This window comes from Thamnophis sirtalis, unplaced genomic scaffold (assembly GCF_051295495.1).
Source record: "Thamnophis sirtalis isolate CommonGarterSnake01/CBP01778 unplaced genomic scaffold, rThaSir2_p1.2 scaffold_1, whole genome shotgun sequence".
Taxonomy (NCBI): domain Eukaryota; kingdom Metazoa; phylum Chordata; class Lepidosauria; order Squamata; family Natricidae; genus Thamnophis; species Thamnophis sirtalis.
This window is the reverse complement of record NW_028261381.1, coordinates 85,432,409-85,458,166: the sequence shown is the minus strand read 5'-3', so window position 1 is coordinate 85,458,166 and position 25,758 is coordinate 85,432,409. Positions and strand designations below refer to the sequence as shown.

Below are 25,758 nucleotides of genomic sequence, written 5' to 3'. Positions count from 1 at the left end.
CAACTTTCATGAAACTTATGTGATCAATTAACCAAAATAAGTAATGGCAACAGTGTCTTCTGGCTTTTCAAAACCACTCAAGAATAAAACTGTCCATTTCCCCAATTTTGTTATAAAAACTGGTTGACATACCTAAATATAATTCGATATTTCAAAGCAGTTATAATTGCAAGAAACCTTGGGTTCAGGTTTAAGGCCAAACCTGAATGTAAAGTAACAAAAGCTTGCTGAGAGTAAACACAACAGAGCTGACTTACCCACTGCTCTCAGAGGTGTCCCCCTAAATAGCTCATAGAATTTCGAGAGATACATGACCATACTAAGTTTATCAGGCTCTTCAGCAGACACCATTTCTTTCCCAGTTGTGACAGGAGGAATTTTAAATTCATGTTCAGCAATGTCAAATGCTAGCTGGTTGTTTTTGACTGCATCTTCTTCATTCAGGGAATCAAAGTCACTTAAGAATTAGGAAGAAAAGTCGTATAAGTACAGAAACATCTCTTAGAGTAGTCTGAAAACTGAGTCATAGCAACTGGATTTATTTTCTTGCTGTTCATCTCTTACAGTACTTTTGAAAATGTTTTCTGCTATACTAAATCATTTTGGTTTCAAAGTTTTTCTAAAATATTGGGGGGGGGATCTGTGCTGGTATCCTTGATAAAAGATTAATTTAGTGAGTATTTATACCTACTTACTCTCTTCTGCATTATGTTTTTGCCAGAGTAGAACACTACCATCTCCTTACATTATTTCATTCCAGGTTATATATACAAAAGAATAGTCTATAATTATCCCTTAAAACTCTGGCCAGCCAGCCAGCCAGCCAGCCAGCCAGCCTGCCAACCAACCAACCAAAGAAATCCTGAATAAATATATGCTATAATAGAATATCCTTATTCTAGAGAATGATATTTGTTAAATAAGTATGAAATAGTTGCTAGTTCCAGTATAAGCCAATTTGATGTAGTGGTTAAAGTGCCGACTTAGAAACCAGGAGAGTGTGAGTTCTGGCTCTCTCTTAAGCATGAAAAACTGGCTGAATGACTTCAGTCCAGACTCTCAGCTCAACCCACTTCATAGGGCTGTTTAATACAATATAATACAATAGCAGAGTTGGAAGGGACCTTGGAGGTCTTCTAGTCCAGCCCCCTTCCTAGGCAGGAAACCCTATACCATTTCATACAAATGGCTATCCAACATCTTCTTAAAGACTTCCAGTGTTGGGGCATTCCAGGAAGTGGGAGCATTAGATATGTTAATTGTCTTGAGTTGATCAATATATGTAAAAAACAGAATAAAAATTTAATCGACATCATCTTCAGAATTTTGAGGAACTGGGATAGGAATAAAACATGCAATTTATTCTCCAAAGGCTTAGAGGTTAAGACGCTGAACTTGACAATCAGAATGTCGGCAGTTCAGCCGTTCAAATCCCTAGCGCCACATAACGGAGTGAGCTCCCGTTATTTGTCCCAACTTCTGCCAACCTAGCAGTTCGAAAGCATGTTAAAAAATGCAAGTAGAAAAACAGAAACCATCTTTGGTGGGAAGGTAACAGTGTTCCGTGCACCTTCGGTGTTTAGTTATGCCGGCCACATGACCATGGAGATGTATTTGGACAGCGCTGGCTCTTTGGCTTTGAAACAGAGATGTGCACCGCCCCCTAGAGCCGGAAACAACTAGCACATATGTGCTAGGGGAACCTTTACCTTTACCTACATTCTCCAAACAATTGACATAATATCCTTCCACAGATGTATTAAGATAGACATACACACACACACAAAGATACACATACACACAGTACTGGCATTTCAAAGAGCCTTAAGGACCTGGCTCTTTGCCTAGGTTTTGATAAGGACAATTCTTTCTTCCTTTTAATTGCCTTCAGGGTTTGTTTCCTTTGCTTTCATTGTTCTTTTGTCATGGGTTGTTTTTCTATTTTTTTTCCAGACATTATAACAATACAGATGGCACTCCTCAATTGTGAATAACCTCTCCCCACATTTGCATGTGAATATTACTCAGCACAGAGTATTTAAAAGAAAACACTGTAAAATAATGCTACGTATTCAGGAACAAATACAAGCATAAAAGATACCAACTTCTATAATACAAGCAAAAAACAGTATGGTTGAAACTCATACAGGAGTTCTTTGAATATGTAAACTTTGTATTTTTTAGTATAGAGCCAAAGACACTGAGGGGCAGAATCTGAACAAAAAGATGCAGAGAATTGCAAAATAGATGTTAAAAAGAGAAACAATCTTTCTTTACTGTTTTGATTGGCCTTATTCAAGTCTTTATTTTAAAAGGAATTTGGCAATTAGCAAGCATTACATACATGTATAAAAACTTACATGAGGTCAGGTTTGAAGCGATGTATAACTGCACATAAGGCAAGGCCACTTTTCCACGAACTGGTGAGATCTGTGACATTCACGTTCTTGTATCCTTCAGTCTGTTCCTGACACCAGGTTAAAAGTTTGTTGGGCCTTATGTCATATTCTGAAAGAATAATTTTCTTTTTTTAAAAAAAAATTACCGGTACAATCTTTACAACTTTCAAGCTGTCCCAGTATATTGTGTAAAAAAAGAACACTAATGAAATGTCTCTTACCACGTTTTAAAAGTCCAATTGATCTTCTAATAGTATTTGCTCTTTCTAGTGGGCAGGGCTGCAGCTCATTTGTAATATATAAATGTTTCACCTAATGGGAAATAATCATCGGTTAAGTTCAGAATCTTCACTGCTCAAATGTGATTTATCATTCAATTATCTAAACATTTATCTAAACTAAATGTCTATCTAACTCTAGTTTATATGTTAATTATTATATTTATGTGCTACCCTATTCCAAGATTCCAAGCATTTAACAAACATTAAAGCGCAATGAAACATCATTGTGGTAACTTACAGATAAACATCTGGGGGAAATAAATCTATCAAGACATGCATGCAAAACAGGCAGGTCTGCATTTTCTTCATGATCATATGAGTTTGTTTTCATATATTATAGGTCAACTATGCAACCACTCTGTTTATGGCAGTCAAAGTTGAACAGAAACATTCTTAAAAAACCAACCCTACCTTCCTAGTACCACTTTGAATATAAAGAGTTTTATTGTTTATATCTTGGCTTACCTGATGAGGTCGAACACAACTTGAGTTCAAATTCGGATATCGTGTGGCAGGATCAATAGTGTATTGGTCAAAATTCTTAGTAATATTTTCAGGTGTTGTCTGAGGTAAGAGTCTATAAATACTTTCCCTGAAAGACAGCAATAGAAAAACGCCTGTTTGATTTTAAGAGGCAGGCAGTTTTCAACCTCACCTGATGTGCACCTACCTTTATTTAGACAATGAATTTAGATTTGCCAAAATATGAAAAATGCTTACGATGACAATAACTCATACAGAAAAATATAGGTCTTCCTAAGGCAGAAAAATAGCTACAATGATGTAAGATTACATCACCCTAAATCATCTGGATTTAATTTTCCTCTCGCACAAGAAACAACTCCTCCTTTAGCCACAAAACAGCAGTAGGTAGAGATTTCACAGCCATTATTAGTCAGTCAGGTTTCCATTTACAGCTGTGCTGTCTTTTGCTTTCCACAAATATGCTTTCTCAGCCCTTATATGACCTTTTTCCAAATTCAGACACTTGACTTCATCGTTACCATACATAACATCTACCCCCCGCCCCAAAAAAAACCCTCTCCTCCTTGTAATTGGGCAAAGATTGCAGTGAAGCAAATGAGAAACAAATTGGTCACAAAATAAGAACAAGAATAAGATAATAGAAGCATTATCAAATATGATAGAACTAGGTCACCTAGATGCTACTGAAATCAACTGTAGCAACCAAGTGTCCAAGGCCAATAGTAAGGCATACTTGATATCTAGATAGCCACGGATAGTGGGGACTTTGGATCAAACTGGGATCAATTTACATTCTGTGAAAACATGGAATTTACTCACTTCTCTGGTATATAAACACAAGCACATATAGACTTACCTTTCTGCTAGGATATCAAGAGGGGACTTTCCCTGTGCCCAGCTTTTCACCATCCACGCTGTGTCAAATGCAGCTAGGAATCCTCTTGCACAACCAGTACCCATTGGCCAGAACGGCTGTGAAACACATTTTTGTTATAGATAACATCTAATATAATTCCAATGGAAAAAAATTCAAATTCTTTATTATAATCTAGATATCATCCAGCCATAATATTATGGGGAGAAAGCAGAGGATACAGGTAGGTAAGCAATTTACACAAAAGAGGAGAAAGTAGAGGAAAAACAAACACAATAGCTAAGAGCTGGAGAATCAGACAATAATAATAGTAATTTTTAAAAAAAACCATCTTGGTATAGATTGTGAATGCTTCTGAAGTTCCTACCATTTAAGTTAGAGAATAGTATTATAGCATTCAAAATTGCAATATTTACTAGATGATGGTTCATAAAACTGTTATTACAAAGCAAATCACTTTTGAAAGCTATCTTGAACAAATGTGTATTTCATCCTACCTCTACTAAACTGTCTCCAACAAGAGCAACCAACAGTTGATGTCGATGCCTCTCGCGTATTAATGCAGCATTTTCAGAGGCATACATAGAAGTAAAATCAAACATGGCCACATCTGGTTGCCCATAGTGATTAATTGCAAAATCTAAGGCAGGCAATTGATAATCAGTCGCAAAGTCGGCAGCTTCTCTTGCATAGGACAATAGATTGTCTTGGTCTACATTTTCCACACACAGTAGTATTTCAGTATCAATAAAATCCTAAATGAAATCAGAGATGTCTATTGTTAAAATTCCTAGACAGTCCAATGGATGCTAGATAAAACAAATAATTACATATAACAATACATGGTGAAGATATATGCATACTATATGCCAGCAATTTAATTTGCTCTAGACCAATGGTCTCCATATTTTCTGCCTTTGTGGACTGGTAGCAGGGGGGAAGAGCGGGTGGTTCTGGGTAAGCCCGCACATGCATATATAGTTCCATTTGCAGCTCATGCAAATGGAGTTTTGCATGCGCACATGTTCACCCACCGCTTGCAAAACCCGGTTCTGAATGGTACCGGGTCATGGTCCAGAGATTGGGGACCCTTGCTCTAAGCCATTGAGGGCATCTAAATCAAATATATCTGTACCTAACAAAAATGATTTTTTAAAAACATTTCTTTTTAAAAAGTATGAATTCAGACAGTATGTGGAACATAGAATAAAAGCATCGGAAACCATGCACCTCTCTTTAATGCTCTTCCACCTGTTACTGCTCGTCCTGAGCTCAAGTACTTTGGAGAATAGGTTGAAGCCCTCTGCCCTGTGACAGCCCCATAAGTATTGGAAGATAGCTATTGTGTCACCCCTAAACCTTCTCTTCAATGGGCTAGACATACATAGTTCCCTTAACCCTTCATCATATGGTTAGGCTCCAGATACCTTTCATCTTTATTGTTCTTCTCTGTACTCTTTCTAGGGTCTTAGTATCTCTCTTGTACTACAGCAACCAAAATTGGATGTAATATTCCAAGTGTGGAATATTAGTCAAGACTAGTTCAATATAGACTGGTACTATCACTTCTCATGATCTTGATTCTATCCCTCTGTTGATGCAGCCTAGGACTGCATTGGCTTTTTTGGCAGTTATAGCCCACTGCTGGCTCATACGTAAGTAGTTATTGACTATTCTATACCTATGCATTTGATTTTTCTTGCCTAGGTGCAGCTCTTACTTTTCTCATTTTATTTTTAATCAATAAAACTCAGTTGCCAAAGACATACAGTACATCACTCTTCCTCAATTACTTTCCAGAAAATTTGGGGTTCAACTCTCATAATCCACAATTATTATTAATGTAGCACAAATACAAATTCTATGAATTTATAAAATAGCTCAATTGAGATATAACAATTTTAACCCAGAACATGCCCTAGTTTATTAATACTATGATGAAGTCTCATCCCTGCATGTTTCCTCTCCATCTTCTTTGAACACTCAATTTCAGTGAAGTGTTCTTGAATACTTTAACACAATTTCCTGTTATATTTCAATTTGAAAATGCAGCTCAGCTTTGTCAAGTTGTAGTTCATCAGGTGTGTTGTGACTGCAACACTTAGAATTTCCACCCAGTACTTTGGGAATACAATGGCTGAGAATCCTGAAAATAATCTGTCCCAAATAATGTGGATAGTAGTGATTTTAAAAAAAAGACAATCTGGGTTTTAAGATTCTGTCCAGGCTCAGAGATCAGAATGTGTACTATTATACAGAGAAAAAAAAATACATTAGATACCTACATTAATAATGACACCCTTCTCCAGAAGGCTCTGTTTCTTTGCAGTCATCACAAAGTAGTGGGTGCTATCTTTATAGTAAACAATATTTTCCAGGTCAATTCCTACAGACGAGCAAGACATGAAAACTCATATAATAAAGCAGTGTATATTTCTCAATTTTTTTACTAAAAAAAAAACATTCAAAAAATTTGGAAAAAAACATTTTTAACCTCCTAAATTTTGAATTCAAATTCATTCATGCTCTTAACTTTCTCAACAATACATTTAATTAAATTCTAACTTGATGTTGACATTAAAAACATCAGGGTTTTATAACTTAAAGATGAACACATTAAACCATGTTTGTCCATAATCTAAAATCCTATCCTAGTTAAAAACTATGTCATATTAAATTTGTAAACAAACAGCATGTTTCAGGGATTTCAATTTCTCCTTGTATTCATGCCAAGTGTTGGGGGGGAAATTGAACCAGAAAATAATATGAAAAAGTAAAGGCTGGGAAGATTCTAAAGTAGAAAGTCATAAAACATTTTGCTATTTTTATTGCAACAAGTAGCACCTTTGAAATAACTATGACTTAGTTCATACTTAATGCTATGACCAGAAGTTCACAATCCATGTTCCTGATACACAAGCACCCTTGAAAACTTGCAAGCAACTTACATGTGCCTACAGAAATCATTGTAAGAGAAAGATATTAAATGTCTAACTAGTCAGCATTCATACTCAATTCCAATTTAAATTTAAATTTAATCAAAACAATAAATGAAGTCAAATCAGTTTATTCTTAATCCTTTATATTCCTACATCCACAGGAAAGGGGTGATCCACAACATGGAAAAAAATCCACATTACTGCGCAAATATGTGGCTAGATTGCTTTTGATTTAGCATAATAAGTGAAGCTGTCTATTATAGATTTTTGTGTAAATCATTGAAGAACAAAATCTTAATGCATATGAATTTAAGTACTATCTCTGATTTTATACCTCTGCTATTCAGTTTGGTTGCCAGTTTGCTGTATTCTGCCATGTTTAAAAGAATACCCACCTGTTTCTTCTTTCAAATCTTGGAAGAATTTTTGATTAAAAATAAAAGCAACACCACTAATCTCCTCCACTTTGGCCTCTGCAGTGGTATTTCTGTTTATAAAGTTGGCAGTAACGGCAATAGCTAGCTTTCCACGAAATTCCTTCCTTTTAAAACCTTAGAAGGAAAAATAACATGAGTTGATTAATACCTTTTTTCCATGAGAAATTTGGGCATTTACCCAAGAACTCAGGTGGAGATCACAAAGATTGCAAATTAATTTGGAGCAAGAAAACTCTCAAATGTTTGTTCTTCTCTCCTAGCATTTCTCTATTATGTCCTCTTTTAATTGAATCATACCTCCTCTAACTATATAATTTCCTGCATCAGATTCTTAAAACTGACCCCCTTCATTTTTCCACTGGGCAGCTCTACATATTTCATACCGAGTGTAAACATTTATTTACAAATCTCCTAAAGAGTTTACTTATTTTGCTATACATTTATTGTGAATATTCTACCACATTCTTCTGGTACCTCTACCTGAGATGTACTGGTTTTTTTCTCTCCAAAATTGGGTAGGCACAACTCTCTGTAGTGATATTAAGTTCAAAAGTTGTAAACTAAAATCTAGAAGTTCCAAAGAATTAATGTACATCTAATTAAATCCCAATAGGAATAGGCATGAAGATGTTCAATCATATGACATAGCAAGGGCTATTTAATTAATGTCTCACTGACAAAAGCCAACTTAGAGTTGTGATATTTATTATTATTAAATTCCTTTTAAAATATTTAACAGCTAGTACAACAGGATCTCTCTCTCCTTCCATTTGGTTACTCTATGCCAAATTCACAATGATTATCTTTTAAGTCAATTTATTGCTTCCTAAAGTAAACTGTTCATTAAATACATAGCAACAAGTATTCTGTATATTCATTTTGTGCACCTGCAGAATTGTGATCCAAATAGCACAACGTGTTCTTACTGGAATAATGAAAAGTTCTGCATTAGATTTTGCAGTTTTGAAAGTGCATGTCTCTTTCTTTTGATAATAGCCAAGTATATTTTTTTAAAATAAAAGTGTAATAATTTTTAAAAGTCTAATCTACTTTATTGTTCTTTATAAAGAAAAAAATGAGCAGGCTCTTTATTTCCATTTTAGATATTTGTTCAATTGAATTTTTATTCTATTTTTAACATACCTTCCAAACTATTTCTTCGGCCATCAGCTCCAATTATGACATCAAATTCAAATTCTGATAAGGGATGATCCATTGGGAGAAATTCAGCTCTCCAACCTATTTCTGAAATCAAGAGGTTAGTCAGCAAGTACTATGCCTATGTCTGTATGTCAGTAACATGTATAATGCAAATCATGTTAAGAAAAGGAAAAACTTCCCTACTTTCTTCTAGTTGATTTTTTAAAAGATTCAATTTATTAATTGATAATTATATTCATCCATACCACTTCTGTTAAACAATAATCAAGCAATACATGAAGAAAGTTAACACTAATATGATCATGAACCAAGTTTCTATAAATCTAACATATGTATTCTACTCAAAAGTGTATCATGTCATAACAAACATTTATAAGCAAGAAGATTCCAATTTTAATGTTGAATCACAATTTAATTAGTTACTAATTAATTAGTTAATTAATTCCTGTAATTAGCTTCTTTGTTCAATCCATCCTTAACTTCTTTGGAAAAGATCTTCAGAGTCAATCCTTCAGTTTGAGAGAAGGAATGTGGTACAACATCTGCTCTAAAACTTAACATTAGGCAAAATAAATAAAATACACAAAAACATGGATTTATTCAGGTCGCATATTGAGATGCACATAAAATGGAAAATTAATTTTGTTTCAAATCAAAACAAACACATACTGTTTCAGACGTTTTCCTTAACTGTGGGTGGACAGTAGTTCAACAACAGAAATCCAGAAGGATTTCATTGTTTGAAGATATGGTTGAGGCAAACTTTGGAAAGGTACTAAGGATTGCTATCTTCTCCTACTCCACATAGTTTAAGCTCAACCTTTCTTCTCTTCTCCCCTTGATGCTGCTTTTGAAGCCAAGGATAGTAGCATTAGCAGCTGAAGGGAAATAGGAGGAAAAACAATGGAAAAGATCGGGACAGAGAGGCTGGTTGTGTATGTTGTCCTTGAAGTCAGGATGAGAGCTATCGATCCACTCCTTCCATTCACTTGACTTTTCTCATACCTTCCTTCCTTTCTCATACCTTCCTTTACTTAGCAATCATGTATCACCAATAACTTTGGCTTTCTCTACAAACGTTTCTGCCCAAAACACAAGTTTCCATCTGTGCCTAGATCGAGTTACACAGTTTCACTACAGATACAAATCAAAAATACATATTATGCTCTCGACACAGATTAGCCACAAAAAATGCTTTGCACACCTCTACAGATATAATCAGTTGCACCAAAAATAGTTACCTGTTTTCTAATATTAAACATTCTTTTTTCATGTGAAATTCTTCCTTACAAAAAAACACAACTTACTTTGATTCTCTTGATCTTCAGGAGGTTCCAAAACTTTCACAAATTCTAAGTTCACATGGATTTCAACTCCCAGCAGCAGTGCAATCTTGAAGAGCATAAGCTGAAGTTGTCTAATGCCTATGAAAGACAAATGTTACATGTTAAGTTTTTGGTCGTAGCAATAGCAATAGCATTAGCACTTAGACTTAGATACCACTTCGTAGTACTTTACAGTTCTGTCTAAGCAGCTTACAGAGTCAGCATATTGCCAATAACAACCTGGGTGCTCATTTTGCCAATCTTGAAAGGATGGAAGGCTGAGTCAACTTTGAGCCGGTGAGATTTGAACTATCAAATTGCAGGCAGCCAGCAGTCAGTAGAAGTAGCCTGTAGTACTGCACTCTAACCACTGCTCCACTTTGGCTCCTGCATCATACATTATTTACCATTTATTTTCATTCTGGAAGATATCCAAGAAGTTTTTTTATGGTTTTCTTTTAATGTTAAGAAAGGATCCAAGCCTATAAATTGAAATCCCATTCCTGTGTTTTATTATGAATAATCCAGATTGTAAATGGAGGCTGTAGTTGAACTCTGACATATACATCAAGTCCTACTGAAAAATTGTACATAAATACAATTTATGTAAAGATAATTTCTGTCAACTGATATTGTTAAAACTCTGAAGGAACACTTTGACATCCAGGTTAGATAAAAAACACTTGAAAATACTGACAGGAAGGACACACTGTGAAGGAGTTGCAAAGCACTTAATTTTGTCTTCTTCCAAAAATACCTGTCAAAGACTTTCTCTGCAGTGGATCTTGTTTTCAGCATATGAATCCATTATAATAAATGTTATATCATATCAGGAAGAGCTGCAAATCTGTGTGCTGTTAACTATTCAACACACTACATCTACATCTTGGAATTAAATTGCAGCTAATATTTCTAAACAAAAAGTATTCACCATGGGTATAATGTGCCTTTTCAGAAAGAAACAATGATGTAATTATGACTTACTAATGTGATCAATTGATCCAGCACAAAACTTCCCATAAAACTTTTTAGCTCCCAGACTTCGAAGATCGTGAATTGTAAACGGCCAGAGGTGAAGTACATTGTTTCTTGAAAAAGTGTCTCGCTTTTCTACGACAACGACTTTGGCTCCAAGAAAGGCAAGTTCTATGGCAGTTCGCAAGCCACAGGGACCACCTCCAACAATCAAACACTGGAAAAACAAATAAGAGGAAAATTGGTTATAATTAGACTTATAGAAAAATTAAAATTTACACTCTCCTGCACAGCCAGCAAATAATGAAAGGCACATCTAAAACCTTGAGAGAAGCTAACCCTAACCACTTAAGTTGGTAAAAGTCAAGGGCAAAATCAATTGGATAGGATTCAAAATATTAAGCCTGAGCAACCTTGGCTACTGAAATTCCCAAAGTGACTGTGGGCCAAAATCACAGTCCAATGCCTTTCACAAAAATGTGATTGTGTGAAAACTTTGGAAGACAAAATGTTATACCTGCTGCTGTGAATTTCTTGAGTTATAAGTCTAACAAATAATATAATAACTCCATACAAAATATACTTCCTCAAAAACCTCCCATTTAATTCAGAGATGGATCCTTTGTGGTTGACTTTCCACCAATGGCCCAATTACATGTTCTTAGTTGTTCTCCTTCATTAAAATAGTTGTATATAACCTTAATCCAGATACTAATTTCTTCCTGTAAACTCCCCTTTCTAAAGCTATTTGCTCCAAAACTGCTTTATTGTATATAGTAAACAGCACTTTTGGGCACAGAAGATAGATATATACCAGTAGGTGGAAAATGATTCACAGCTAAGCCCTTCCTCAGTTGCTTTCCCTTCACAGCCAGTAGTTAGGTCAAAAACAATATTCTGACATGAATATACCCTGTTTCCCTGAAAATAAGACCTACCTGGATAATAAGCCCAATTGGGCTTTTGAGCGCATGCACTAAAATAACCCCTCCCTTGAAAATAAGCCTTCCCTGAAAATATTGCAACACAGCAGCAGCCATGAGGTGACCATGCTCACCACCTACTGCACTTCAAAAATAATAACACCTCCCTGAAAATAAGGCCAAGTGCTTATTTCAGGGGTCAAAAGAAAATAAGATCCTGTCTTATTTTCAGGGAAACACGGTAGTTTGGACCAAATTATATAGTTCTGGAAACTTGCTTAGAAGTATTAAAACAAACTTTGAAGCAAACAAGAACATTCAAATACCTAAAATCAACTTGAAAAATTCATTATTCTTTTGAGAACCAATCCGTTCTTCAGTACAGATTTGACATATAGGCATTCTCTCTCTCTCTCTCTCTCTCTCTCTCTCTCTCTCTCTCTCTCTCTCTCTCTCTCTCTCACTCACTCACTCACTCACTCACTCACTCTCACACACATACACACACACACACACCACACACACACACACAAACACACACACACACACACACACACACACACACACACTGTGCTGATGAATTGTTAAAACAGTTCTTAGGATGACTGGCAGAAGATAAGGAAAATGAAACTCCAAGTACTAATATAACAACCTATGCTTACTTTACTCTATGAAACCCAATACATTAGTTGCATTTCTGCATAGGTAAATTTTGGTCTTTCCAACTAGATTTAGCATATAAAGTCAAAACTACTAAATTATAAAAGGCAGAAAGAATAACCTTAACAAGAGCCAGAACCAAGACAAAAGTCAAATAAGAGAAATCTGAGTCTGGAACATGAATGTAATTTGAAAAGTGTTTCAGATATGACCCTCCACAGAGGGGAGAAGTAGTTTGGACTTCAAAAATTCTGTTACTGTAACTTTATAATAAAAGTAGCATTAGCATTCATAACTTTGATTTCCTAGTCTAGCCTACCTTGAAGGGCTGAGATAAAGCTACAAAGGTACTTTGTGTCAACTGCTATCATAAAACTGGTTCAGTTGACCTAATTATATGGATCAGCATTATGTAGTCCAGATACTATCGAGATTGAGGAAACAGTGGGTAGAGGTTTATGAGATTTGTCAGCACATTTTTGTTATGATTCACATGAGAACTCTGAGTTCTAACAAACATTGCTAAAGAGTGATATACACAGTTTAACAGTACTCAACACATATACACCATAAATAGTTTAATCTATTCTGGCCTGCTAGGCAAAGATGTGCGTATGCATATGTCTGTGCATATATACAAACAATTCCAGTTATAAAAAGTGACTCATTCAAACTTCGGTTTTTCAAGGAATATTCTTTTATCACTTAAAACATACATTCTTTTGAGCAGTCACAAGATAAACACCACCTACTTTCTCTGAGGCATGCGGTTAGCAACTGTTTTATGCCACAATCTGGGAATACCATCAAACATATTTACATTAAATTACTTGGGTTGTAGTTTTGTTTATCAAGATTTCTTACTAAAATGCAAAATACACGTGTTATTTGCCATTCATATTAAAAAAAATTGGAGGACAAAAACAATAAGGTTCTTAACTGCATTAAGCATAGTAGGGTTTAGACTCTTGCATTTAGCAAATTATGAACGAGACTGAACAAATTAGTTCTCAATTACATTTAAATCTGAAGATACATAAAGAAAGCCATTTAATATACAGTACAAACACCTAACTTTGTACCAAAGATGCTTTTTCTGGAGACAACTGGGGAAAAGCACCTTTGGGACAACTATGACCTGGATGACTGAGAATCTCTACATATCTAACTTTGTACTATATACTGATTCCCAGATTTTTCTCCATTTCCAAATCTAGTTAATCTATTTATGATGAAAGAAAGACATAAAGTGCTAGGCAAAGACTCAATAAAGAGAACAGTCAGAAAAACAGACCCAATAGCGTCATTGTGGGCTCATAGACTGACAGACAGCTTATATTAGCTTGAATTCTGGATTTATGCCTGGTTTACAAAATGCCTTCCTTTTAACTCATTCTTCTGTTTGCAAAATTGGAATCTAAAGGAGAGAATTATTTTTTAAAGTAAATCATTGCTTTAAGGCTGTTAATGACTTTGGTGCTTTTGCCTTGGCTGATTTGCAGCAAAAAATTCAGTGTGTGAAAAGAGAAGAGCTGACTGGCAGAATTTGCTATAGATAAATGGATAATACTCCCACCTTGGTTGACATTAAAGAACCACTTCCATCTCTCTTTCATCCAAAAAGATTTTAAGCTACATTGCATGAAGAAGAAGAATTTTGCTGAAAAGAAAGCAAACCAAAGAGGTTTTGTATGCACCCACACACAGGGACAACTGATAGATACAGCCAGAAAAAGATGCAGCTGTTTTAAGGATTTGAAAATAAGTGTTTCATTCATGTTCCCATGCTTTGCAAAGAATATCTTTCTGTGCAACTTTCATATAGTATAAACCATTACTTTGACAGAAACATGGGATACAGGAGAAGGGTAGAATGAAAAAATTGCTATGTTCTTATTAAGCAGGCATGCATATTTACAACTTGATTTATTGTGTCCAAGTTGCAGGATAGGATAGGATAGGATAGGATAGGATAGGATAGGATAGGATAGGATAGGATAGGATAGAACAGAACAGATTTATTTATTGACCAAGTGTGATTGGACACACATAATGTTATGTTCATTATGTGTTCTTGTTTTATGATTTTTTTTGGCCACTGTTTTTTTTTCTGGGTTTGCTACGTGGTTCAGTTCATTGCTCTGAAGGTTTCTACAGAGACTGCACAACACACTTTTAAATAAGATGAAAGATAACTATACTATTTTAAATAATAGACATTTCTAAAACTCACTGGTATGTCATACTATTGAATATACTGTAGAGCTTGAAGCAAAAAATGTTTTCTAGGTCAGAATCCACCTCCACCACTCTACAGCCAGGTGTATGAAGCATAATTGCCTTATTCAATATGCATCTGATATCATACAGATCTGATGCCTTATATTTACATCTAAGGAAGTACTTTAAGTAAGCATCAATTTGTTCCAACTTATATAGCAGATGTTATCAGATAAATTTATCTCACTCCTGATGTGAACTACAAAGGATTGTTTTAAAGAAATACTGTAGATGCCAATGTCCTCAAGGAAAAAAGCTCCTTTGTTCACATTAGTGCACAGGAATGCAGGGAAACATACCTCCAAGTTATTTTTGAGACAGGAACAAAGTCATCTGCTGGGACACTGGACTAAATAGATTGTATTTGGTTTGGCAAGTAAATTAAGCAAGTTGTGTGCATTTCTTATTAAAAGCTGTTAAGAAAGCTGCACTCTTGAGTTTAATAGGAATTTCTTCTAGGAACCTATATATATAGGATTACAGCTATGCCCCACAATTTTTGTGTAAGGTAGAATTTGGGCCTTTTTAAGACAAAGTTTTAAATCTAAAAATAAAATCCTTGTCAAATATGTTTTAGTTAAGCACTACCAGATATTCTGTGCCACCTATCAGAGTGACAAAATAGTTTAAGAATTTTATTAAGCATGGTTATAAATTTTGCTCACAGGTAATTAACATTCTCTTTAAGTAATTCTGAATGTCATTTTATGTTGATAAAAGAGCTGTTTTGCTTCACGTTACATTAAAAAGTTAAACATTCTCATTTAACAGACTTGATCCATTATATATTTTAAGTAAATGTTAATACAGCAAAATTAATATATCTTTTCTAAACTGTAGATATTTTAACTATTGTTGGGCCAAATATTTTGTTTCTATGGCATGTCTGTAAAATAAATTCTGCTCCAAAGCAAAATCTACCCTTTCCCTCCTCCTCTCCATCATATATATTGACCTATGCTTGGTTGATTTAAAATCAACAAAAGGTAACATTACCTGGCTTCAACAGAATTTAATACATGAGCCCTATTGCTACATACACAATCATGATTCTATTTCAATAAAGGCATCCAAATGTCAAAATTAATTACGGTGAATGTCCTCACCATAAAGCACTGCAAGAGAGATTGTAACCACTTATTTTCCCAGTCCTCTGCATTGTCAAATGAGGAGTAGTGAAAATTCCTTGCCTTAAGAGACATTCAATTACAATCTATTTTCTGATGAGCATGACAGTTTGCTTGCTTGGACTTTGATCTGTCCTTAGGACAACACATACTCATTCTATTGCTGGTTCACTAATATAGCTCTGTGACTTTACTCTGTCTTTGGTTCTTTGACCCAGTTTAAAATATTTGACCTTTATTGTTTGTTTGGTTCCTCTTTTACTCAATGTTATCTTTATCTTTTCTCCTATAATTAGTGGCAATGTTTTATTCTTTGTGGTTTGGATTAAATCTGCTTTCTGTTACTTTTGGGGTACTTAGATGTAAGTTGGGGGATTTAGATGTAAGAATCTGAAAAAGTTTTATTTTACTTTTACCTTTGTAATTGGCAGCCTACACCATTCTTCCTGAACTTGTCTCAAGGTAGCTCTGAGCTCCTGCAATAAGTCTTCAGTAGAACTGATTTCTCTCACTAGAAGTCAAACACTTGACTTGAATAGATAAGATCCTTGCTACAGATACAAGAACTTTCATTAGTATGACAGGCAGCTTCTGGCAGGCTAAATTCTAGATGCTTACATGCCCCAAGGTTTGAATATGAAGAATAATTTTCTGGCTGTTTTGTAATGTATACTAAGCTTTCTCAACATGGCCAACTGGTTTCATCTGCACTTTGTTTACAAAACAGCTCTTTCCATTCCCAACTTCTTTCCTCTCCAACTTGACCACTGTAGCAGTCACAAATCTCTTTCATTAGATTTTTTTTTTGTTTCTCACTCTATTTAGATTTTATCAAATATTCATATGGATAATATTTTTAGCGTTTTATTTCATAACTCTTTCATATCTAACGATCATACTGATTCCAGAGAAGCACATTGAATGTCATGTGCTAGCAAAGGGAGAAGCAACTAGACCTCAAGTAGGATAGGCATCTCACTCTAAGCGTACTTAGATGCATATGCTTAAATTTTATTCATTTTCTTTCTCATTCTTTTTCACATTATTTTCCAAACTTCAGACGAATACAAGAGCTTGCCCTGCATTAAGACAGTTTAGCTCCTGTTCATCTAATGTAGAACCATCTACTTAGATACGTTCTCTGGGTAATCAAGTAGATATGGATTTATAACTTTGAACTGGATGTGTCAAGTAATATTGGAATCCAACCTTCTGCATACTGTATGGAAAAATAATTAAGAAACCAATTACCAAGTGACCCGCATGGGAAATTACCTTCCATTTTGAATGGTCATTGCTGGTCATTGAATGAATAAACCATCGTTTATTTTCATTTCGGTTTATCTTCACTGAGAATAGAAGAGACTGTTGAAAAGATGCAGATTTCCAGTGAAGGAAATGGCTGCAGACATTATGGCTGGAAAGCAGGGCTGTCTTTGAAGATTAGCCTGAGGCTTGTTGTATTTGCAATGCTAATTTATATTTTTCTGTATCATCAAACAGGTTCCTATACTATCTTGTCCTATCCTAGCCACTTTTATTTTTCCCTTTTCTATCCAAATTTCAATAGCATTTAGACCCCAGAAAAATCTCAACCCTAACCCTAATCCTGGTATTAATTAGAACCTTTATGTTATTTTATTTTATATTTTTGAAGCTGTGTAGATGAATACTTTTCTGTTTCATATTTGGATTACTAAACTGATTTTTAAAATTCACTCACAACATAATTCTGGGTTGTCCTGCTGATTTAAATATTACTAGTTTAGATGGAAGTGTGTAATGTTGTCAACAAACTAAGTGTAACTTTAAAAGTAGAAAAATTATATTCCTTGTTTTCTCCTGGAAATTCAGCACATGCTATCTACCAGTTTATTACTTTGTCTTTTGCTAGAAGTGCAGTGGTGGGTTTCAAAAATTGTTGGAACCTACTCTGTGGGTGTGGCCTCCTTTGTGGGAGTGGCTTGCCACCCGTGTGACCGGATGGGAGTGGCTTGCTGCCCATGTGACCGGATATGGAATTATGAATTAGTACTTAGGTCGGTCCAAGTAGCTATTCAGAAGTTAGTGGTTAGAAGCAATCGTAAAGCAAGATATGGAATTAAAACCAGAAATATTTGTTGGCTATTTGAAAAGGAGTATAATATATATTTAATTTTACACATGTTAGCAGCTGCTGGAATTGTGTTTGCACAACAGTGGAAAAACAGAGATATGTAAATGAATAAATATTACAATGTGCAGGAATAAATAAATTGACAATTAAAATCAAGAAGGCTTTGAATACTTTTTCACGTGGGATTGGTTTTAGCAATTGCCTACTAACGGAAACAGAAATTAAAAATCCAAAAGTATGAAAGAAAACACCAATTATGTAAGGAAAGGTCCCTAAAATGTGTAAGGAAATATTACTAGATCATTATTAATGCTTAGATAACTGCGGGACATTACACACCCACCAGTGGTGGTTTCAAAAAATTTTGGAACCTCTTCTGTAGGTGTGGCCTGCTTTACGGGTCCACTGGTGGAACCTCTTCTAAGCCGTTTGATAGATTTGACGAACCGGTTCTACCGAATAGGTGCGAACTGGTAGGAACCCACCTCTGTAGTAGTGTAAGAACTGAGCTCCTTTCAGGAGCTTAAGAATTGCTTATTACTGGGCTTTAATCATACCTTTCTCATAGTCTGGAACAGCTTCCCCACAATGACTCATCAAGACCCACATCATCTAGCTCATAACCTTAAGTTTCCTATAACTTCATTGTGGCATTACCCACAGGTATTATCATCTCTTACTATTTAAGCATCTGACCCGACTTCATCATCTTCTAGGAATTCTGTCCTAGCAGTGTGTCAATTTTAAAACAAGTAGTCAGTATCAATAGTTGTCTACAATAAATAATTCCATTTATTTTGCAAAACTCTCTTAAACTGTCAAAACCATAGCTAAATATCCTTCACTATCACATTAGTGGAAGACTATAACCAATAGACTTAAAAAGTAACTGTACCAAGTTCATTCTGGAGGCAACAATCAAGTGCCAGAAAAAGCAGTTCTTAGTACTGATGGCATTAAACCAAAATTAATCTCTTCAAACAAGATGTTCCTGAAGTCAAATAAGTTGTTCTGTTCTGTTATCAAAAAAGTATTGTCTGTGGTTTTTTTCATCACCAGTGCTTGATAAAGAATTACTTCCTATAATTTTCTTTTTTTTAAAAAAAGAACACATATAAACCAAACCATTATGCAAATAATATAAATGGTAAAACTTTAACTTCCTTCGAGCATTTTTGTCCAAGTGACTTAATCTTTCTATTTAATGCTGTTAAAAGAGGTGTTTAATTATTCTGAGCAACTCTGCCCAAATTATTGGATTTAGTAAAATCAGCAATTTGTGACAACAGATTGGAATTTTGCAAATTCACCAAATGCACCTCCCATCAAACAATCTTAGGATTCTTCCATCTATAGTTATCACGAAGACCATTTGGTCATATCAAAGGATCTTGAACTAAGGAACGCAAGTCAGATCATTTCCAGGCGGTCTAAAAACTGATTCCTATGTCTCCATTGTCTGGTTTATCTTGCCCTCTCTACTTTCACTGCACACTGCTCTAATATCTCTAGCAGGCCATATAATTACTTGTCTTCACAGCTAATTCTTGTGCTAAAATTGCATACTTATTCCCCACTAACTTTATTTTTATTGAGAGATTGTCCTTACTGTCATCTGGTAATAATTGCAGTTGTTTTTCAGCGTGACCCGTCAAAAGCGCGGACGACAAAAGCGCGATCGACAAAATCGCGCCTTTGACGTCATCACAGCGCGACGAAAAAGATCGAAAAATTCAAATAAAAATTAATAAAAATTAAATTAAAGCAAGCCGATTCACATAAAGGTAAGGGTTAGGGTTAGGGTTAGGGTTAGGGTAAGGGTAAGGGTTAGGGTTAGCTTTAGAGCGTTAGCGTTAGCGTTAGGGTTAGGATAAGGGTTACCGTTCCGTTTTTCGTTACTTTAACGGTTAGGTTTAGGGTTAGGTTTAGGGTTAGGTTAAGAGTTAGGGTTAGGGTTAGGTTTAGGGTTAGGTTTGGGGGGGTTAGGGGAAGGTTTTAGCTTTATTTTTACATTTTTTCGATCTTTTTCGTCGCGCTGTGATGACGTCACAGCGCGCTTTTGTCGAGCGCGATTTTGTCCTACGCGCTTTTGTGGTGGAACCGTTTTTCAGGACAGCGTGTGCTTGCACATTACAGAAATCATCAGAGTAATGTCTTGATGTCTGCAGTTCTTGTGGTTTGAAATAAAACAGGTAATGCTAAATAAGCATAAATAATCGGAGGGAGTCCCAGAATTGTGTGTTTTTTAAAAATTGAGATGATGAAAGCTCTTTGGCTTTAAATAAGTTTCTTGGCTCTGGTTTTATTAGCTGAATCTAAGCATTTTATTCAAAGCAACTTGCAAATTTTCCACAATTTCTAAGCGATGTTGAATTCTGTTCTACATTATTATAATGTTTTGTTTAATTTACAGAGTACTTGCAGTCCTCAGAGGGACAGTTTGGTGCAGTGGTTAAGGCTAGAAACCAGAAGACAGTGAGTTGTAGTCTCATATTAGGCAAAAAAAAAAGTGGCTGACCTTGGGCCAGTTACACTCTCTCAGCCTTGGGAGCGGGGGGGGGGGGGGGGGAAACAACTCCAGGGATTTTTCCAGGCAGTCACCGGGAATCAACACCAACTTGTAGGCATCCCCTCCTCCGCCCACCAAATTCAGTCTCTAATAACAAAACAAGTATGATTTTAATTGCCTTAAATCCCTGGTAATAAGTTCTTTTCAGTATGCTAGTCCTCAGATAATACAGATGCTCATTTCAAACAGCATAGTTCTGATATAAATATTTTTTTAAAAAATTCACTCTTAGAAATGGTTACAGTTGTTATGAAACTATATGCAGAAATCACACTTTCAAATGTGCTTCAGAGTACAATGCAAAGTACTGTACGGCATGTACTGCTTATTTCCTCAATTTCACATCCACCTTTTACATCAACCATTTGCAATTCCTGTTTAATCCTGTCAGGAACTAAATAAAGCTAGTAGCTCATGTTGGATTTTGAAAAAAAATATCCAAGTTATCCAATTCCATTCTAAAACCTTGACCCTAATTACACCTCTATAGAATTTTAATGCATTCAAAATTTGTTTTCTTTTTGTACTTCACACAAGTGGTTTCAGCTTTTCTGAAATGATTTATCCCAAAATTCTCCACCAAAATAGTATCCAGGATTTGAAAGGTAGAGTTAAATATGGAACTCATATTAGCATCATTTATAACATGGTAGTTATTGGTGTAACATTTTCTTCTGATAAAATATCCCAGGATGCCTTTGACAGTCCCCCATGAACACCTCATCCCATATTTTAGTCTCAGACTATATAGAGGGCTATAGGGGAGAAAGTATGGTAGATATTTCATTACTTTAAACTTTTCCTCTAAGCCAGATTGCTTTAGAAACTCCTCAATGCCAAAAGCCATTAAATTTGCATTAAAATTGGGGGCGGGGGGGGGGAGTAGAACAGTGTGTGCTGTTCAAGAAACATTTACTTGAAACATGTACCTACAACAATAACTTCATTGCTCTCTGAACTAAATTTCTCAAAAGGAGGAAGGAAAATATAGGAAAGAAAGGAGGGGGGGATATTAAAAAGCCATGAAAAAATACACACTGATATCAAATGTGTTTTTTATAAATGTCCAAATCTAACTACATTCAAACTGATAGAAAATGGGGATGGGGGTGAAATTGTTATCATACATATAACAATTGTTGCTGTTTTTTCTCAGAATACCTTACTTTGTTTGAGTAGCAAGAAGATAGTCTTAGCTTGAATGGGTTTTTTTTCTTCCATTATAATGTACACTAATTCATATTTTTAAATATTAACTTCCTGAGAAAATGATCTATCATTTCAAGCCTTGGCTAAGAAACAATAAAGTTTAATGTTAAACTATCAAGGAGCACACTTGCAACATACAGTGTTTGTGTACCTTGATTCAGCTAGCTGGAAATGCATAAAGGGTATGGTGAAGTATTTATGTATCTTACTGTGGAAGTGCATTAAAAAAATTGCTCAGTTTGTATTCCAGACATTATCAAGCAAACCAAACAGATTAAGCAATATACTTATTGCCAGTCTGTCTGCTCTTGAAGCACTGACTGGGAAAAGTGATTAGGACTGCATCAGACAGTTGTGGGTGTTCCATTTGCACGAATTTTAAAGAGCCTGCCCAACCCTCTCTGTACATATCTACCCCATTGAAAAAGCCACCCATTGCTTCTACTGATATTAGATCAGCAGGTATCTGACAAGCAGGGAAATGGTGTGTGTGTGTGAGAGAGAGAGGGGGGGAGGGGAGGGAGGGAGGGAGGGAGAGAGAGAGAGAGAGAGAGAGAGAGAGAGAGGGAGAGGGAGAGAGAGAGATCAGAACTATAGCAAGGCAGGTAGTAAATCACTCACTTCCATCTGGAGTTTTGATCCAGATGAATCCCTCCATTCTGAATAATGCACAATTGACTTACTAGTAATGATAATGAAGTAATGTTTAGTTGGATACACCCCCTTCCCTTCCACAGTATGCAAGAGCTAACATTGCAAAATGGCTTTTACTGTCAAGATTATTGAATTATTGAAAGAGGTTTGGTCCTCTCGCAGGTGCTCTGCAGACCCATTTGTACAGTATTTAATAGACTAAATTCAGCTGTTTCAGAAGCATAAGTAATAATACAAGTGATTATTCTACCCAAAACCCCATTTTCCAATTATGACTACCAATCGAGTTCAGTAAAAATATGCAGAAATTCAAAGAAGCAATATTACAGAAAATACAATGATTCCAATTTAATAAATATGGAAAATGTGGTTCAGATTTTTTGCATTACTCCTATCTCAAAATTGATTTTAGACAGGCATTCCTATTAATTAATTTCATTGTATTTATTTTGTACAATGACAATAAAGACTATACTATAAACAGAGGCTAAAATAGAAATAGAAATGCTTACTTTGTCCTACAAAAGCAGAGATTTATCTGTCAAAGTTCTCCCTCAACCATTAAAAAGTTGTCTATTCTAATATTGCTGTAGCCAACATCTGAAAATATGTTTATTTAAAACTGAATGTCACTGTTTATTTCTTATAAATCTATTGATTTCCCTGTTTTTTTGTTTCAGATATTTTTATTTATTATTTTTTCACTACTGTATGTATGTAGTTTCTTCCATTCAATTATGTCTGATTCGTAAAGATCCCTGCACTTTTCCTGGGGAGGTTTTCAAAAGTGGTTTGTCATTGCCTACTTTCTAGAACTCAGAGAAAGTGAGAAAGTGGCCCAGAGTCACCCAGCTGACTTTGCACCTAAGGTGACACTAGAACTCACGTTCTCCCAGTTTGTGGCCTAATGCCTTAACCATTACATTTATTTTTATTTTATGTATTTTATACTTATATACCACATTATAAATAAGGCAATATATACATTTTAAGGCTACAAGATATATGATAGATAGATGATAGGTAGGTAGGTAGGTAGGTAGGTAGGTAGGTAGGTAGGTAGGTAGGTAGGTAGATAGACAGACAGACAGACAGACAGAAATAATGTAAACAGTAAGATGCAAGACTGCTGTGCTATTTATGACTACGCAGGAATTTCAACATGATTTTCTAACATTTAGCGAAACATTCTAGCTCGTCCACAAAGTTTAATTCTATGACCATTTATGATCAACATCAGAACCATATTTTATTCCAAGTATATTTGTTCTCGCTAATTGTATGGAAGATTTTAGTTCCACAACTGATTTATATACTGGCATGTAATGTAATCTTCTAAGGTGCTAAACCTAGTATATTTAGTATCTTAATACCAGTACTGCCTGAAATTAGTCACTTGGGATTTGTTCTTGTTTTGCACTTCCTATCACTCATATTTATATCATAGATATTTTTTGACAGGAAACAATGATTCATCAGCAAAGAATGCTTGCTTGATAGCTACATTTGGCTGGCAATTCAGTCAGTGTTTTCATTACATTCCTCAGATTAAGCATTTCCATACATACAGTCTGGTTACTCTGATAGTAGATAAAACAATTTTGGATCACTTTGGAGTAACTGAAATTTATTAATTGATACTATTTTCTATTAAAATGTCATTTTTGTTTTAATTTCTGTGGAATATTCACATTTTTAAAAATGACAAAAAGCCATTGTTAATAATAAAATTTGGGATAGTCCAATTCTTTTCTATCCTGGGAACAGAAAACACATTTTAAAAAATCCTTAATTAGAGAAGGATACTAACTACTTAAGTTGTACATATTCCATAATTCAACATGTAACTCAAATTATCTCATTTACATCAGTGCTACAGTTAAGGACTCAATTCACAGGTAGGACAGTGATGTATGAGGAAACGTATGGTCAGTTCTCAAAGCTGAGGTTGTCACAGCATCTCCATAGTCAGGCACTTGACAATCGGCTCACAATTCTGGACTGCAGGATCCTGCGGTCACATGATCACCATCTGTGATCTTCATTGCCTGCTCCCAACAAGCAAAGTCGATGGGAAACTGGCAGGAGGGCCCAAATCTGAATCTTGTGATATTGAGCTAAAATACTGTGCAGGATTCACTTAACAACTGCAACTGAAACTACATGAGTTGATGTGATCATGTAATGTTGTGTTTCACAACCCCTTTGTTTATCGACAGAGTTGCTGGCCCTAATTATTGTCATTAATAGAGGACTAATTGTATTAATTAGTCAGGTTCAAAGTGTAGAAGATGACCAGGATGAGGCTAAGGGGAGTGGGGGGGGGGAGCATGTCACAAATCTCAAATCCCTTCATGTCCACAAGGGATCTAAGTCCAGTTCATTTGAATTCTGTTGACTCTTTGTCAACAGTGTCAATTTGCTTTGACTGTAGTCATTCAGATTCTTGTAGAGAGCTTAAGCTTGCAATAAACCCTTATATTCATTTGAACTGCCTGGATTGCTGATTGCTGATTTCCTGCGTTTGAAACAAAGCATTTTAACCTAATTGAGTGCAAATGGATTCAGTTTTTCAATAAGGATGTTCCCCTTCCACCTACACAGTGATCATTCACTCAGAGGTTCTTATGAAAGCTGAGAGTGGAAACTAAAAAGCTGCTTTGGTTTCTTATTAAGTATTCCCAGCACACCTTGCATTTTTACTTTGAATGCATCGATTTTCAATGCAAGTTAAATATGATAATAATCTTCCTCAAAAGGTGAGTAGGTGAAGCAAGTGCATATATTTTAATATATTAAAATTAACACATGAATTTGTTTTTGTTATATTTACAATAGAGATTAAAATAACTGGAAATTTACAAGTATATATCATGCTCAACTTTCAAATACTAAAAAACAGATGTACGTTGGCTTATGATATAATATGTATGAATAGCAAAGCATAGGAATAGACTTTTGAACTTTTATCCATAAGGAGAAGTTTGTGGAGAAATACCGTGTTTCCCAAAAAATAAGACAGGGTCGTATTTTCTTTTGACCCACAAAATATGACTTGGGCCTTATTACCAGGGGAGGGCTTATTGTTTTGGGGTTGCCGGGCAGCTGCTTTTTTGCGAGTGGGCTCCTGAACAGCCTCAGGGTCGAATGGCTGTGTTATGCTGTCGCAGCAGCAGTACACAGCAGCCATGAGGCTGCCGAGCAGCCGCCCGGCATCCCCCCTTTCCAGCTGGGCACAGCGCCATTCATTAACTTAGGGGTATCACCAAGCCACGTGAGTGCCTGTTCGTCGCCCTCCGGCTCCCGCGGCTTCCCACCTTTGGAATTCCCCTAGGTCAGTGAA

At 35.5% G+C, this 25,758-nt stretch overlaps 1 protein-coding gene across 2 annotated transcripts in view; it reads right to left on the bottom strand.

Annotated features, from left to right (window-relative positions):
• MICAL2 (microtubule associated monooxygenase, calponin and LIM domain containing 2) overlaps nucleotides 1-25,758 on the bottom strand; it is a 142,171-nt gene that overhangs the window by 92,279 nt on the left and 24,134 nt on the right. For both annotated transcript variants that reach the window (XM_087718123.1, XM_087718131.1), the window contains 11 exons: nucleotides 10,887-11,094; nucleotides 9,885-10,001; nucleotides 8,560-8,661; nucleotides 7,375-7,530; nucleotides 6,326-6,426; nucleotides 4,538-4,795; nucleotides 4,023-4,138; nucleotides 3,146-3,272; nucleotides 2,621-2,711; nucleotides 2,361-2,508; nucleotides 258-457 (listed from right to left, as the gene is read on the bottom strand). In XM_087718123.1, the coding sequence (XP_087574249.1) occupies nucleotides 258-457; nucleotides 2,361-2,508; nucleotides 2,621-2,711; nucleotides 3,146-3,272; nucleotides 4,023-4,138; nucleotides 4,538-4,795; nucleotides 6,326-6,426; nucleotides 7,375-7,530; nucleotides 8,560-8,661; nucleotides 9,885-10,001; nucleotides 10,887-11,094 (1,624 nt within the window). The remainder of the gene's footprint in view (nucleotides 1-257; nucleotides 458-2,360; nucleotides 2,509-2,620; nucleotides 2,712-3,145; nucleotides 3,273-4,022; nucleotides 4,139-4,537; nucleotides 4,796-6,325; nucleotides 6,427-7,374; nucleotides 7,531-8,559; nucleotides 8,662-9,884; nucleotides 10,002-10,886; nucleotides 11,095-25,758) is intronic.